General features: G+C 25.8%; 2 protein-coding genes across 4 annotated transcripts; one reads left to right on the top strand and one right to left on the bottom strand.

The window, feature by feature from the left end:
* Positions 1-355: 355 nt before the first annotated feature.
* Positions 356-3,288, bottom strand: LOC149061290 (uncharacterized). Of its 3 annotated transcripts, none has more exons than XR_016189408.1 (3): positions 2,391-3,288; positions 2,208-2,324; positions 356-664 (listed from the first exon to the last, which is right to left on the bottom strand). XR_016189408.1 is itself a non-coding variant. In XM_089216012.1 (3 exons), the coding sequence occupies exon 3, from the start codon at positions 2,110-2,112 to the stop codon at positions 1,786-1,788; it is 327 nt and encodes a 108-aa protein (XP_089072138.1). In that variant the 5' UTR covers positions 2,113-2,122; positions 2,208-2,324; positions 2,391-3,288; the 3' UTR covers positions 356-1,785. The 3 variants fall into 3 exon arrangements, 2 of the variants coding, with proteins under 2 accessions (XP_089072138.1, XP_089072136.1); XM_089216012.1 differs by having other exon boundaries at positions 356-2,122; XM_089216010.1 differs by having other exon boundaries at positions 356-2,324.
* A 4,952-nt stretch (positions 3,289-8,240) lies between these two features.
* Positions 8,241-12,223, top strand: LOC107171340 (BRCA1-A complex subunit Abraxas 1-like). Its single transcript, XM_015521579.2, has 7 exons — positions 8,241-8,386; positions 8,456-8,661; positions 9,158-9,248; positions 9,333-9,448; positions 9,528-9,733; positions 9,877-10,026; positions 11,803-12,223. Exons 2-7 carry the CDS (start codon positions 8,569-8,571, stop codon positions 11,987-11,989), a joined length of 843 nt encoding a protein of 280 aa, XP_015377065.2. The 5' UTR covers positions 8,241-8,386; positions 8,456-8,568; the 3' UTR covers positions 11,990-12,223.
* Positions 12,224-16,030: the final 3,807 nt, after the last annotated feature.

Raw genomic sequence — 16,030 nt, forward strand, 5'->3', positions numbered from 1 at the left:
TCAATTTTTTTTGTTAAATCGCAAATTGTCTTATTTTATTTTTATCTTGATTCAACTTAAATGTATTTGTTACATGTTGTTACATGTTGTTTAAAATAATATAATTCCCATAACAATAAACAAACACATTTTTAAAATATTAATCAATATATATACGCTACTTTAGATGTTGCCATTTTTCTTCATAAAGAAATTAAGAATTAAATAAATAATCATATTATATTAAACAAAAAAAAAATATTCCTTTATTTTAATATTAAAACTAGATTAATTTCTAAGACATAATTAACCAAAAAAAAATTGCATTTGAATTATCAACAATGAATTATATACAAAATTAGGTATGGACATATCCTAGTTTATGGTTTAAAGTTCTAACACAGTACTTTTCATAATATATTGTTAAGAACATATAAAAAATGTTATTAATAAAAAGAGTATACTTCTTTACAATAAAAAAAAAAAAAAAAAAAACAATAAATTTCAATTTTTTTCAAATTGAAATAGACAATCTTTTATCTTAAGTTTATTAAAGTTATTAAGATAAATTGGCCCCTTTACCAAGTATTAAAATAAATCACATTCACTAAGATCATTTATATTTGAAGTAATTATGTTATTATCCCTTGATGCACCAAGCCACAAAAATATTCATCCATAGGTACTAAAATAAAAATATTTCATGGTAGAGAATTTATTTTCATTTTTCAGTAAAACCACTTATTAGGAAACTAGATAATTGTTTCAATCATATTATTCAAAATGTCTAAGGAAGGACTGGTTGTATATTAAAACATTAAAAATCAATCAGAGTTTTTAAACAACACATCTGGACAATCTAGTCGATTACAAAATCTTATTATTTGATTACAAATTATGTATTGTAATTATAATTGAACTGGCTGACATTGATGATGGAGAAAAAATTATTGAGACACCATCGTCAAGCAAAGAATAAAAAAAAGATGTTTTTTCAGTTGTTTCATCAGTAACTTCATAATGTTTTATATATTATCAGTTATCACCATAATATATATATATATATATGTTACGGTAAAAGTACAAATCCTAGGTTTCGCCAACTACTAATTGATTTCGGTAAAACCTAGGATACACAACATCGTTTGGTCAAACCCCAAATGATTTTTATAGTTCAGACTTTTACAAACATGATTTGGTAAATCTTAGGATAAACAATCAGTGTTAGTAAAAGTCCAAAAATTTTTACCAAATGTATTAATTATTATTATTATTTAAGTTAAAAATATTATTATTTAAGTTTACTTAGGTAGGTACTACATCAATGCCTATAATATATTAAATACACACATTTATATTATTGTTATATATTATGACAACAAATTTATATGATTATTACACAATATGATTGCTAAAATGCTGTTTATTATTATTGTTATTATTATTATTATTAAATAATAATGCAAAAATTGATTGTATTATTGTGATTCTATTGATAGTGATTTGATTGTATGAGTATTTAGGTACATGTATCAAGGTTTTCCATTATCATGATTTATATGAAAGTCGAAATGAAAATTCCAAAGTCAATACTACTAAAATGTTTAACCGGTATTCGAACTTTTACCGTAACATATACATATATTTAAAAAAAAATTACATATTATGTATTTTTAATCTTATTGTAGGTAACAATGTAATGAAAAACCTTGTATTTTCAAGCCTTTTGACCCTACAAATACTATTTTATTAATACTTATAAACAAAATAAATAAATTAAACATCATTATCAAATCTATAGATTCATTATCTAATAAAATCTAAGACACTAACAATAGTTTGGTATAAACAATCTTCTCCGCCAAAAACCCATTTAAGAGATTTTTCTCTGAACCACCACCTAGTTTCCCCAATTTTTTGGAGCTTTTTAAGTTTTTTTACTCCAATACCTAAATTTTCTTGATTTTTCTTCCAAATGTCTATTCGTTTATAAGAATCAGTAAAGAAAGTACTCAAGCGATTCAAGAACCCAAATAAATTTTTGGCTGCTAAATTGTCACAGGTATCACAAATATATTTGTTTTCATTTTGTTGCTTAATAAAAGACTGCAAACCGTTAAACTCTCCTCTCATGTTAGAAGCACTGTCAAATGATTCACCAATGACGTTTTTAAAATTGTTATTATATTTGTGAAAACTAGTTTTTAATAGTTCATATAAACTTTTACCTGTTGAATCTTCTACTTTTATGACGGCAAAAATGCGCTCTTTAATATCTGTATTATTTAAGTAGCAAAGCAGATAGTGGCTTGATCTGTAGCTACAATATCTTGTGTACTGTTAAACTAAAATAATTTTAAAAAAATATTTATTTAAAAATATAGAAATATGTTGATTTATAATTGTCATACTTGTATGCTAAAATGCAGATTTCCCATTTCTTCACGTATATGTTTCCTCATAGTTTCTAATATACCTTCAATTACTTTATTAACGATAGTTTTGGATACTAATGTGCCTAACTAATGATCCTCTGCCCTTTGAATCTTTTTGCCGTTGATCCAAATTTAGTTTTCTTTTTTTTGGCAATATAGCATTGTCCAAATATTGTTTTAAAATTGCATCTCTTTCAGCAGTAAATTTCAAAAGCTCTAAACAATTACCTCTGTTGATATTAACATCATCCATCTTGTACAGCCCATTGTCACCAGTTCCACGATAAGGAAAATTTTGCTTACGCAAAAATTTTATTATTTCGAATTCTTTCTTCTACTTGTTTTTTTTTCATATTCATCACATTACGCTTCATCAAATATTCAATACTGTCATTATTTGTAGCTTTAACAAAACTTTCAACAGCAGAAATATGTAGGTACTTTGCTAATTTCATGAGATTTTACAGCTGCATAAATATTTTTTAAATTTGTGCAGCCAGTAGAAAAATTGGTTGATGTCATTGATGATGTAAAGAAAGCAATACATATACTGCAATACAAGGCTTTAATCTCATTATTTTTTTCACATTGTAATGGAAACCATTTTCGAAAAACGTTTTTGTCTCCCTGATCCTCCCTATTATAAAGTCTGAAAAGAGACCATGAAACATTATGGAGTACAGTCGGTTGACAAGGGTAACTAACTAATAAATTATTATTAATTGATTATTTATCTTAAATGTTTGCACAAAACATATGCTAGAAATAAAAAAAAATAGTGTTACTGGGACAAGTGTAATGATACACTACTGTTTAAGCAGTATTAAAAAAAAAAACTAAAACATTAATTTATTTACACATGCCTTTCATAATCATTGATAATCCTCAATATGGTATAAATATAAATTTTTGAAAAATATTTCAATTGGTACATTTTATACCAATAATGGCCTATTTTTATAATGCACATTAAATTATTTTGTCAGAAATTCATAAGAATTTTTATTTTTATATCTAAAATTTAAAAATTTAACTTAAGATTCCTTATACATTTTATCTGCCTTTATCAGAATAAAACAATGTCAACCAGAAAAGCAAATTAAATTTTTATGAGCATTTGAAGTTTGAATATTCACAACATAAGATTTCAACTTGATTTATCATGAAACGATTTTCTTAATTTTTTGTAACTATAAAAACTAAGTAACCGTAATTACTTGAAATTTCCACAAAATGTTCTTTTTATAATGTCCCATACTTTATAACATTTTCAGAACGTATATCAGGGGCGTATACAAGGGGGGGGCGATAGGGGCGATCGCTTCCCCTGGACATTGTTGAATGTGTTTTATGTATAGGTGCTTACATATTTTATTATAATATATTAATATTATATTAAAAAGTGCATTTTTTGTTTTAATGAAAATGGAATAAATGGATAATGGTTATCAAAAACGTGTAATAAATTAAGAATGAAAATAAGATTGATTAAAATCAAAAGATTAGAGATATTGTGGCTATAATCACAGATATACCTATACAATAATTCAAGATCTATAAAGATCTATAGATCTATAGATCTTGACAATAATTATTATTGTAGTAGTATCTGTGGCAGTATTTCTATAATAAATATTAATTGTGATCGTCTACAACTTACAAGATTATATATTTTTTTTTTTAATGGTCCGCGCTCTGCAACCTTATTAGACATATTTTTTTTTATAAGAACCTATGATTTGAGTTCAAATTTCGCCTCCCCCTGGAAGAAGAACTGAATACGCCCCTGATGTATATCGACTTATTTTAAGCTTTTTGTGAACATTTTCTATTTTCAGTTTTTACTTCTATAAATGTTTGAATAAGATATTGTACTGTATACATCTAATAATTTTTTATTTATGTTGACGACACCAAAAACCAATGAGCGTACCTAAATTATTGGATATTTTCCACGTAATTTTTCAACGTATTCAAATTCACCACAAAGACGACCAGAGCCGAGCCAAGAGAGTGGCTAAATTTTTAATATTTTAAACGGTGGAAAATGTTTAATTTATCACCACCAAAGACAGTCAACTAAAAGTGTAATTTTTGTACTATACAATTACAAGTTATAATAAAAAAAATTATAATATTGTAAATTTAATATAATATACTAAATAATAAATAATAAATAAATAATAATAATAATAGGTACTAATATAATATATATTATATTTAATTTACAATATTATTTTTTAGATTCTGAACGAAGTGATGAATGTATTGATTTTACAATGATGTGTGTTTTTTTTTGTTTTGTTTTTGTGTCTGTGTACAGCATAACTAGTCGAAATAATGCTTCGATTTCAAACTTTGGGGGTGGTTTCCGATGTAAAAGTGAAGATCCTTGGTGCATTATAAGGATCAAAAGTAAACATTTTCCAACATTTTTCAAAAAAATCGAGAAAAACAAAAAAAAATGCAGAAAAACGGGAATTTTTACGCAAAATCAGTTTTCGACCAAATCGAATTTTTTATATGGTTGTAATTCAAAAACTAATCACTGTAAATACTTGAAATTTTCACCAAATGTTAATGTTAGTGATATCTATATACAGTTTAATTTTCAAAAATGTTCGACTTTTTTTGAGTTATTTATAGACGACTGAAATTTTCAACTTTTTTAAGAATTTTTTTTTTGAAGTGTCGGTAAAAAAATGTTGGACGACCAAAAAAACTTGAAAATTTAATACACGGTTCCTTATGAGTTGTTCTTATTGTAGCTAAAAAAAATTAAAAATCGTTGGTCACGATTTTTTTAATAAGCGTTTATAGTTCAAAATTTTACGAAATCTGTCGAAAACGCGAAAATTTGAGTTGAGCAAAAAGTTGAAAAATCATAAAATTTTTTGTGTTTATAACTAAGGATTAAAAATACAACACTGAGTTTTCCATTAGTTTTCCTTTAAAGTAGTTATAGAGACAACTCGAAGCATCATTATAGGACAAATTTTAAGTGCATTTAAATTTTAAATTTTTACGAAATAGTGTAACGATAACGATTTATCCTGAAACGATTTTAAATATTTGTTATTATTCAAAAAGTAGTCCTAGATACTTGAAAATTTTACCAGTTATTAGGATTGGCATTTTCTTTACATGATTTAATTTTTTCAAAATATTTTGACTTTTTTTGAGATATTTATAGACGACTGTAATTTTCAATTTGTCTGAAAATTATTTTTTGAAGTGTCGATAAAAACTTTATGGCCCTATCAAAATACTTGAAAATTGAATACAAAGTTCCTCATAAGTTATTCTTATAGTAATTAAAAAATTATAAAAATACATAGGCACAATTTTTTTTTAAATTATTTTATTCTAGAAATTCATAAAATTTTTTCCTTTTATACCTCAGATTTGAAAATTTAATACAAGGCTCCCAAAATATTTTTACAATAGCAGTTGAAAAATCAAGAAATGTTTAGTCACATTTTTTTTTATAAGCATTTAAAGTTCAAATTTTGTCTAAATACGTAAAAATTACGAAAATTCGCAAATTATTATAAGCTAGCAATTCATAAAAAATTTTCTTTTTAAATCTAAGCTTTGAAAATTTAATACAAGATTCCTTACAAATTTGTCAATCTTTATCACAAAAAAAATTTCCACCGGAAATTCAAATTTAATTTTTATTAGCATTTGAATTTCAAATATTGACAAAAATTCGTCAAAACCATGAATATTTGCAAATTATTTTATAGTTCAAAATTCATAATATTGTTTGTATTTAGGTGTATCTAAGGTTATAAAATTTAACACCAAGTTTTCCATTAGTTTTTTTTCAAATAGCTATAGAGAAAATTTGAAGCGTCATTATAGGAAAAATGTTTTGAGCGTTTGAGTTTTAAATTTTTATGAAATCGCGTAATGATAACGATTTATCCTCAAACCAGGTATTCGTAAATCTATGATAATATAAGGTATTATGAATATGATAACTACATGATAACTACACTAATTGATTAACCATGTCATATGCAAAATGCGTCTTAATTGAAAAATAAAATATTTGTTTCAAAATAGAATATATGAAAATATTTAAATATAATATATCCTAGACTGACAAATCATCTCCGTTCAGAATCGTTTTTCGTATACAATGATGCCTATCATTGCATTCAAATTTAATCCCATCCATTACAGTAACCTACAGTACAGCTGAGCGACATCCACGACTTACCCGCTTTTTTACGTATGATGTTGTCAAAATTAAAATTTGAATGCATGTAAAAAAAAAAAATGTGGCTATATATTTCTTTTATTTTTCAACTGCTATTGTAAAAATATGATAGGAGCCTTGTATTAAATTTTCAAATCTTAGGTTTAAAAAGAAAAACTTTTATGAATTTCTATCTAAGATAATTTGTAAATTGCTGTAATTTTTACGTATTAAGTCAATATTTGAACTTCAAATGCTAATAAAAAAAAATTGTGCCTATGTATTTTTATAATTTTTAAATTACTATAAGAATATTTTATGAGGAACTTTGTATTAAATTTTCAAGCACTTTGATAGGACCAAAAAAATTTTATCGACTCTTCAAAAGAAAATTTTCTTGTCTATAAATGACTCAAAAAAAGTCAAAATATTTTGAAAATTAAATCATGTAAAGAAAATTCCAATCTCAATAACTTGTGAAATTTTCAAGTATCTACGACTTATACTTCTTGAATAATTACAAATATTTAAAATCGTTTGAGGTTAAATCGTTATCGTTACACTATTTCGTAAAAATTTAAAATTTAAATGCACATAAAATTTTTCCTATAATTATGTTTCGAGTTTTCTCTATAGCTACTTGAAGGAAAACTAATAGAAAACTTAGTGTTGTATTTTTAATCCTTAGTTATAAACACAAAAAATGATATGATTTTTCAACTTCAAAATTACTTGCAAATTTTCGCGTTTTCGACAGATTTCGTAAAAATTTGAACTATAAACACTTATAAAAAAAATTTGTGACTAACGATTTTTAATTTTTTTTAGCCACAATAAGAACAACTCATAAGGAACCTTGTATTAAATTTTCAAGTTTTTTGGGTCATCCAATATTTTTTTACCGGCACTTCAAAAAAAAATTCTTAAAAAAGTTGAAAATTTCAGTGGTCTATAAATAACTCAAAAAGAGTAAAAAATTTGTGAAAATTAAACTTTATATAGATAGCACTAACATAAACATTTGGTGAAAATTTCAAGTATTTACAGTGATTAGTTTTTGAATTATAACCATATAAAGAAATCGATTTGGTCGAAAACGACGAAAACTGGTTTTGAGTAAATTTCCCGTTTTTCTGTCATTTTTTTTGTTGTTTTTATCGATTTTTTTGAAAACTATTGGAAAATGTTTACTTTTGAACTCTATAATGCACCAAGGATATTCACTTTTACATCGGAAACCACCCCCAAAGTTTGAAATCGAAGCATTATTTCGACTAGTTATGCTGTACACAGACACAAAAAAAAAAACACACATCATTGTAAAATCAACTTCACTTCGTTCAGAACCTAATATATCTAATGCTAGTTTACTCTAGCACTCTGATACATAGACGATAGACATAATATTAAATTATTGGTACTTTTAATGTTTATTATAACACGATTTATTCCGCGCTCTGGAATTATTAAAATTCAAAATTACCCAATCAATTTTCGAATTAACAATTACCCATAATATAATAGGTATCGATTTGTTCCCTAGTACCGTCCAAAGCACCAAAGCAATAGCACGAAATCGTGTTCAGTTAAGAACAATAAGAACTCAACTACTCAATTATATTCGATATTCGTAGAAGACAATACAATACGTTGTGTATTATCTACGAGGATAGCAACGTTATCTCAGTTAACAATATTATTGTTTTATTATTTTTTATCACCATTCACGAAGAGTTAACTCATAGAAAAGAGATTACTCAGTCAAGTAAGTGATATAAAAATATAAATAACACATAAAGCCATAAACAAATAACGCGCTCACTCCGACGAACAGATTTGCCGGTAATCGTCATTTGCCATTCTTGAAGATCGAAGAGACTTCCACTGGTAACGACCGAACGAATTGTCTGGTGACTGTTTAGTCCAAGCTGCTATTTCGCATCAGTCATGTCACGGGAATACTACAATCTGCGATTCGTCGTCACCACACCGACGCTGTCCATCACCGAATACAACTGCCTGAAAGAACCTTGTAACCAGGTGCGTGTGTTTGCTGGAATGCGTTTTTTGTTGAAATCTTGTATTAATATTTATGTACAAACCGTGAACGGATGTGCTACGAGACAGCACGAAGCGGGGAAACATCGTTGGCGTTGCAACTCTCTTGTTGTTACATCCTATCAATATATTATATTCACCTACCTGGTAATGTGTTGTCACTTGACTATGGGTTATGACAGTGTTAGAGTATTCCTCATTTAAATTATATTTTCAGCTATCCACATAATTTGATAGTCTAATTGATTTTGGTTTGAGGTTTCATTTATTTAACGATTGAGCAAAAAATTAAAAAACTGTATGGCTTATCTATTATTTGATTACCAGTACGAGTATTGTATGTTTATTTACTCCATCAAATTATTTTTACTGAAATATTTAAAATAAATGACTTACCATTGTTCTGTTTTTTGAAAATTGCATTTACCTGTATAATTGTTTATCAATAATAAATATCTATATTACTATGTTTTTCTAGATTGGATTCTTAATTGGGGATAAAAAAATTAAAGTATCAAATGTTATAACTGATGAATCGTTAAACAACACCATCACAGAGGAAACAATATGTAATCAACAATACTATATTAACACAAATATTATATTATAATACTTTGTTATATGAATTGTTATTATTTAATTTTTTATCCCAGGTGTCCATGCTTCATATCCATTACCAGATTTTTATGAACAACTATGTTCAAATCCATTACAAATAGATTATAAAAAAATGAAATATTTCCTACAGAAATGTCCTGAAAATTATGAGGTGTGTATATAAACTGTTTTATATCCTTGTCTAAATTTCTAAATTAAATTTTATGTTGAATTAATTTGCTTTGTTTTAGAAATCTATTGTTGGTTGGTACAGATTTCGTAGAGATGCTGTATTATCTCCCAGTATTGCTGATATTCGTTTTCATGCACAACTCAGTAATATTTTTGATAAAATGAGTGTATCAGCAAACAAATTTTTGTTTTGCATGTTGAACCATAATTCTATTGGTTCCATGGATCATAAATTCAATCATATTTTTTATAGATGTGACACTGGGTAAATACATAACAAAATAAAATACCTACTTTGAAAACAAGCATTAATATATTCTTGTTTCAAGTGTATTGTGAATATACTGTATATCAATAAATTCATTGTGAACACTTTAATTATAAAAAATTGTTTTATTTTTTTTTTAGGAAATGTTTAAATCCCGTTAAAGTTGATATTGTGAATTTGAGTACAAAACCTTTCATTGAAGATGATAATCTTGGATATAAAACAAACATTAATTTAATTGACAACTGCAAAGCTTACACAGACACTATAAATAGGGTATTTGGTATTGGGTAAGTCAATAACTAAATACAACTATACCTTGTTCCAAATAAGAGCGCACCAAACTTATGTAACAAAACCGGTTTTGCCTGTGACCACCCGGTGCACTCTTATTTGGTACGGAGTATAAAATGGTAGTATGTTATGGTGGTTATTTCCAGTACAAAATGCATTTAATATTAAATTATTGAAAAAGTAATGTTATGAAGAACTTAGCTAAATCTGGTAAATTTGTACAATTTTTACTCATTAATAAACAACAAATCTTAAATGTGCTAAGAAGGTTAAATATATTATTAGGCTCTATAAAATATTAAAACTTGCACTAAATTATTAATATCTTTTAAGAGGTCATCAATTATAATTGACAACTATTAAGCCTAAATACATTATTCTTGTTATTCTATTTTTTTTTTTTTTTTTTTTTTTAATAACAGTAAAATAAATTATTTTTAACATAGTTATTTGTTATTTGTATTAAATTCTCTAAAAATTAAAAAATATAAACAATAAAAATGAAATTTATGTCTTCATGACTTCCGACTGTATTAAATGTGCAGAATAAATGTTAGGGGGCCTATTTTCATATTGATCGATGATATTAATTCAATTGTTATTTTTTGATTTATCTTATTTTCAAAAGCTAATCGAACATTCAAATTTTGTATAGATAATATCAAAATTATAACTGTATTTAGCTACACGCCTTATGTATTTAATGAATAATTAAATCTTCTACAATTAACAATAGTTGCATTTGAAATCTCCTAACTATGAAAGTATAGTATCAGGGTAACTAACATTCTTTTAAACACTTAATGCATTTGAAGCTTTCATTAAGAGGACGCTACACCCGCATGTGTTGTCTCCGTCTTACAAGTGCGTAACATTGCAAAAACTGTTTCGCACGGGAAAGAACCAGGAAGGCTACAGTTATAACCAAGAAACAAAATTTTCACCACATAATAAGGAGAACATTTACTGTGCAACGTTTGTTTTCAATTTTTCGATATCACAAATAGAAAAAAGTTCTTATTGTTTCAAAATTCATTATTTCTGCGTTTTTCAAAATCGAATAACTTTTTTTTCAGTTCTGATATCAATAAAATAAAAACAACGTTGCACAGTCGAAATTCCCTTTTATCTATAGTGAGAATTTCGTTTCTTAGTTATGACTAGCCTTCTCGGTTCTTTCCCACGCTAAACAGTTTTTGCAATGTTACGTACTTGTAAGACGGAGACGACACATGCGTGTGTAGCGTCCTCTTAGAGGTTGTATTTATTTTCTCTCTCTGGCCCACAGTAAACGCATTTACTCAGAATAATTTATTCTATGTTTATAAGTATTTATTCTTAGAGTAAAATCAATCATTACAAAAAAGATGGAGAATAATATTTTCACTAACTTTTTTGTAATAGGTGATTTACTCTACGATTACTTAAAAACATTGAAAAATAATTCTGCGTAAATGCTTTTGTCTATGTTGAGCGTGGGCCAGAGAGAGAAAACTAATAGTGCGCTGATATCTTCTTAATGACATTACTGATACAGTCAGTTCATCAACCGAGAAATGTACTCAATTGATACGTCCCTACAAAATTTCTATTAGTTAAAACTGAAATGGTAAAAAGATGTTTAAATAAGAAATTAACTCTTTACAATTTAACAACAATAACTTATCATTATTTATAGAATAGATAAAACCTCTTATTATCAAATAGATTTACTTCAACATATATCTTTAGATAATCAAATATTTATTAAATGGTTATTTTCTAAATTACAGGAAAGAACAGTGTTCAAAAGTCTCTGTGTACAATATGAGGACTGCTTTGATTGAGGAGATGAATAAAATGGTTAAACGGATAGTAGAAAATGAACAAGAAGTTATTAAACTAAACACATCCATAGAAGAAAAAAAACAAGAAATAGAAAAGAAAAGGAATGCTAAGCAATGTAATCCTAAAATATAATGGTTTTAATTAAGGGAAAAAAATAATATGTTTATAATTTTTTTATAAATGCATACTTCCTTTATTTAAGGCTTATAATTATAAACACTCATTATTATTATTGTGTACTTTAATTTAACCAGCAATTTGTGTTATTAAAAAAAATATAAGTTACCTTTATGTATATATTTTGAATATATACTTAATAATAATATGTTTATTATTATATTTAAATAAATGTACGGAAAAATACTATGATTAGTGTATTATTATTGTTATTAAAGTACTATGTATAATGAATTATATGAATCTGTATAGAATACTTGGGCTATAAAAAACTTTGTATGCTAAATTAAACAATTTTAATTCTAGGATATCATTAACGCAATAATTAGGAGATTTTGATATCGAAATTGGATTTGAATGTAGTTGAAATTGTTTTTGAACGAAGCATTATTAACTATTTAATAATTTTCAATTTTGAAATTCAAGTCTTCTTAAGCTCAAGTCCATATTTGTAGGGTTTAAATAAGACAAGAATTAATTAATGAATTGAATTCCCAATTATGCAATTTCATTAATTAATACATTGGCAAATGCCCTGTTTTAAACAGCCTCTGATAATGTTAATAGTTTACAAAGTATTTCTAAAATACAATATAGAAAGGGCTTCTTTCTAGCAACATCACTAAGATTTGTAACATTAATTTATTTAAATTTGAAGTACACATAATCTTTTGAAGTGATGTCCACAATGACACTTTTAGTCCTGGTATTTTATGACCAAATATTTTTTGTCATATATGATAAATAATTGCCTCAATAAGATTTAATTGTTATTGACTTGATAGCTTATCAAGCTTATCTTGAAGCATATAAAACCAATTTGTAATTTTTTTTAAAGTTATCTCGTGATATTTCTGAAATTAATAAATTTGAAAGATGACTATTCTATACATTTTAGTATTTTAAATGAAAAAAAGCGGGTAAGTCGTGTATGTCGCTCTGCTGTACAGTAGATTACAAGTGGGTTACTGTAATGGATGGAATTAAATTTGAATCCAATGATATTATATCATTGTATACAAAAAACGATTCTGAGCGAAGACGGTTTATCTGTCTAGGATATATTATAGATTATTAAAAATTTTCAAATCTTAGATTTAAAAAGAAAATTTTTTATGAATTTCTAGTTTGAAATAATTTGCGAATTTTCGTGATTTTTACATAATATGTTGTCAAAATTCAAACTTTGAATGTTTGTAAAAAAAAAATTGTGACTACGCATTTCTTTTATTTTTTATTTTAAAAATATATTATGAGCCTTGTATTAAATTTTCAAATCTTAGATATAAAAAGAAAATTTTTTATGCATTTCTAGCTTAAAATAATTTCTGTATTTTCGTGATTTTTACATAATATGTTGTCAAAACTCAAACTTTGAATGCTTAAAAAAAAATTGTGACTATGTATTCCTTTTATTTTGCAACTGCTATTGTAAAAATATGTTATAGGAGCCTTGTATTAAATTTTCAAATCTTAGAATTAAAAAGGAAAACTTTTATGAATTTCTATCTAAGATAATTTGAACATTGCCGTAATTTTTACGTATTTAGTCAAAATTTGAACTTTAAATGCTTATAAAAAAAAATCGTGCCTACGAATTTTTAATATTTTTTAACTTCTATTGTTACAATGTGTTAGAAGCCTTGTATTAAATTTTCAAGCTTTTCTACCGAACAAATAAATATTTATCGATATTTATAGAAAAAAAAACTAAAAAAGTTGAAAAATTAAAATGTCAGTAAACAGCTCAAAACAAATCTAAATATTTTGAAAATTTTATCAAATATATAAAATGCCTATATAAACATTCAGTCAAAATTTCAAGTATCTGCGGTAATTTGTTTTAGAGTTACACCAAAATAAGGAAATCGCTAAAAGTGAAAATCCAATGTTCTAAAAATTTAAATTTCAAATGCTCATAAAAATTTAATTTGAATTTCCGGTGGAATTTTTATTTGTGATAAAGATTGAAAAACTTGTAAGGAATCTTGTATTACATTTTTAAATCTTAGATTTAAAAAGAAAATTTTTTATGAATTTCTAGCTTAAAATAATTTGTGAATTTTCGTGATTTTTACGTATTTTGTCAAAATTCAAACTTTGAATGCTTATAAAAAAAAATTGTGACTATGAATTTCTTTTATTTTTCAACTGCTATTGTAACAATATGTTAAGAGCCTTGTATTAAATTTTCAAGCTTTTCTGCCTAACAAATAAATTTTTATCGATATTAATTTAAAAAAAACTAATAATGATCGAAAATTTCATATGCCTATAAATAGTTCAACTTAAGTCGAAATTATTTGAAAATTGCATGGTGGATAGAATATACTTATATAAACATTAGGTGAAAATTTCATGTATCTATGGTCATTTGTTTTAAAGTTACATCAAAAACCAAAATCGATTTTGTCGAAAAATGAGTGTGCGTAAAATTTCCCGTTTTTCCCTTAATTTTTAGTTTGTTTTTCTCAATTATTTAGAAAAGTATTAAGAATTTTTTACTTTTGACCCCCCAAAGTACCAACTAGATTCACTTTCTGATCGAACGGGGTACTGAAGTCAAAAATCGAAGCATTTTTACTGCCCCAAAACGTGATGACAGACACAAAAAAAAAAAAAACACACATCATGGTAAAATCAATACATTCATCGCTCCGCTCAGAATCTAAAATTATAAGCTGTTCATTAATATATTTTTAAAAATAAATTTAAATTCTTGCTTTGCAAATTTTAAACTTTAACCTTAATATAATAATAATATGTGCAACATTTGTTATGTTAAACATGATTTTATTCATCTTTAGTTATGTAATGGAATGATGGAATTATTATATATTTGATTTAATAATGCTTATGGGACTCATAAACACTAAATACCATTGGCATGGATGTCTTAATGTTATGATTTTTCCTACTTAGAACACAAACACCTCAACCAGTTAAGTTCGACAACGAGCCAATAGAATGGAAATTTTTGGTTAAATACTTAGGCGTTATCCTCTATAAAAAACTTAACTGTTGGCCTCATCTATCGGCTAAACTCCAGCAAGCATACCAACGACTAGGGATTCATTTTCCAATTTTAAATAGAAAATCAACTATTAGTAAAAATGTTCACTTATTATATTATATAAGCATGTACTGAGACCTTTAATTTAATACGTAAGTCCAATATGGAGCAGTTGTGCTAAAAGCCACTTAAATAAAATTCAAATTTATCAAAACAAAATACTCCCCATAATAACAGATGCTCTCTGGTTTGTACACAACAAAGCCTTGCATAATGACTTGAAAATCCCTATACTATCGATGAGCACATAAACCATATAGCAAACAGATTCTTTCACTCACTTACGAACTCAAATGGTGCTGCTCACTATAACTTACACAAAAGCCCTCCAAAAATTAGTCTTCTCAAGTGAGGAAGACCACTTGAACGCAGAAAATGACATCTACCACTAATTCCTGCAATATAGAATGCATCATGCCAGAAAATTACTAGCTTAAACCTACTACTTAATATTTTATATTTAATTATTATATCACAATTATGTATGAGAGAAATATTGTTTAAAAAAAAACTGTAAAAATTTGTATATATCAGTAGGCTTAGATAACTATCTAATCTAGCAAGGAATGCCTTAATTAATAATAATCAAAAAAAAAAAAAAAAATGTTATGAAATTATGAATATTATAAAGTACTCCGTGAGGATAAAGAGCTCAATATGTATGCAATTTAATTACATTATATTATATAACCAACTGTATGATTTTTTTTTAAATAGCAATTTACAGTTGGTACATTAAATAAATATCTAATGATAAATTGTATAGTCAAATAGTTATATATATTTAATTATTTTCATCATTATTTTTCTTAAAATAATAGTATTTAAATTCTGTACAAATAACAGATATTTTTATTTTTATTTTAATAATGTAAATTCATACCTGAATTAATATAATTAAATAAATTGGGCTATAAGTATTT

This window comes from Diuraphis noxia, unplaced genomic scaffold (genome assembly GCF_037042655.1).
Source record: "Diuraphis noxia isolate RWA-SAM2 unplaced genomic scaffold, SU_Dnox_SAM2 contig0001, whole genome shotgun sequence".
NCBI classification, from domain to species: Eukaryota; Metazoa; Arthropoda; class Insecta; order Hemiptera; family Aphididae; genus Diuraphis; species Diuraphis noxia.

Excerpts from the sequence above, each read along its gene's own strand:
- LOC107171340 (XM_015521579.2), top strand. The coding sequence starts at position 8,569 with ATGTCACGGGAATACTACAATCTGCGATTCGTCGTCACCACACCGACG. Across the intron at positions 9,249-9,332 it reads CATCACAGAGGAAACAATAT|GTGTCCATGCTTCATATCCA; the intron begins GTAATCAACAAT and ends TTTTTATCCCAG. Across the intron at positions 10,027-11,802 it reads AATAGGGTATTTGGTATTGG|GAAAGAACAGTGTTCAAAAG; the intron begins GTAAGTCAATAA and ends TCTAAATTACAG.
- LOC149061290 (XM_089216012.1), bottom strand. The coding sequence starts at position 2,112 with ATGAGAGGAGAGTTTAACGGTTTGCAGTCTTTTATTAAGCAACAAAAT.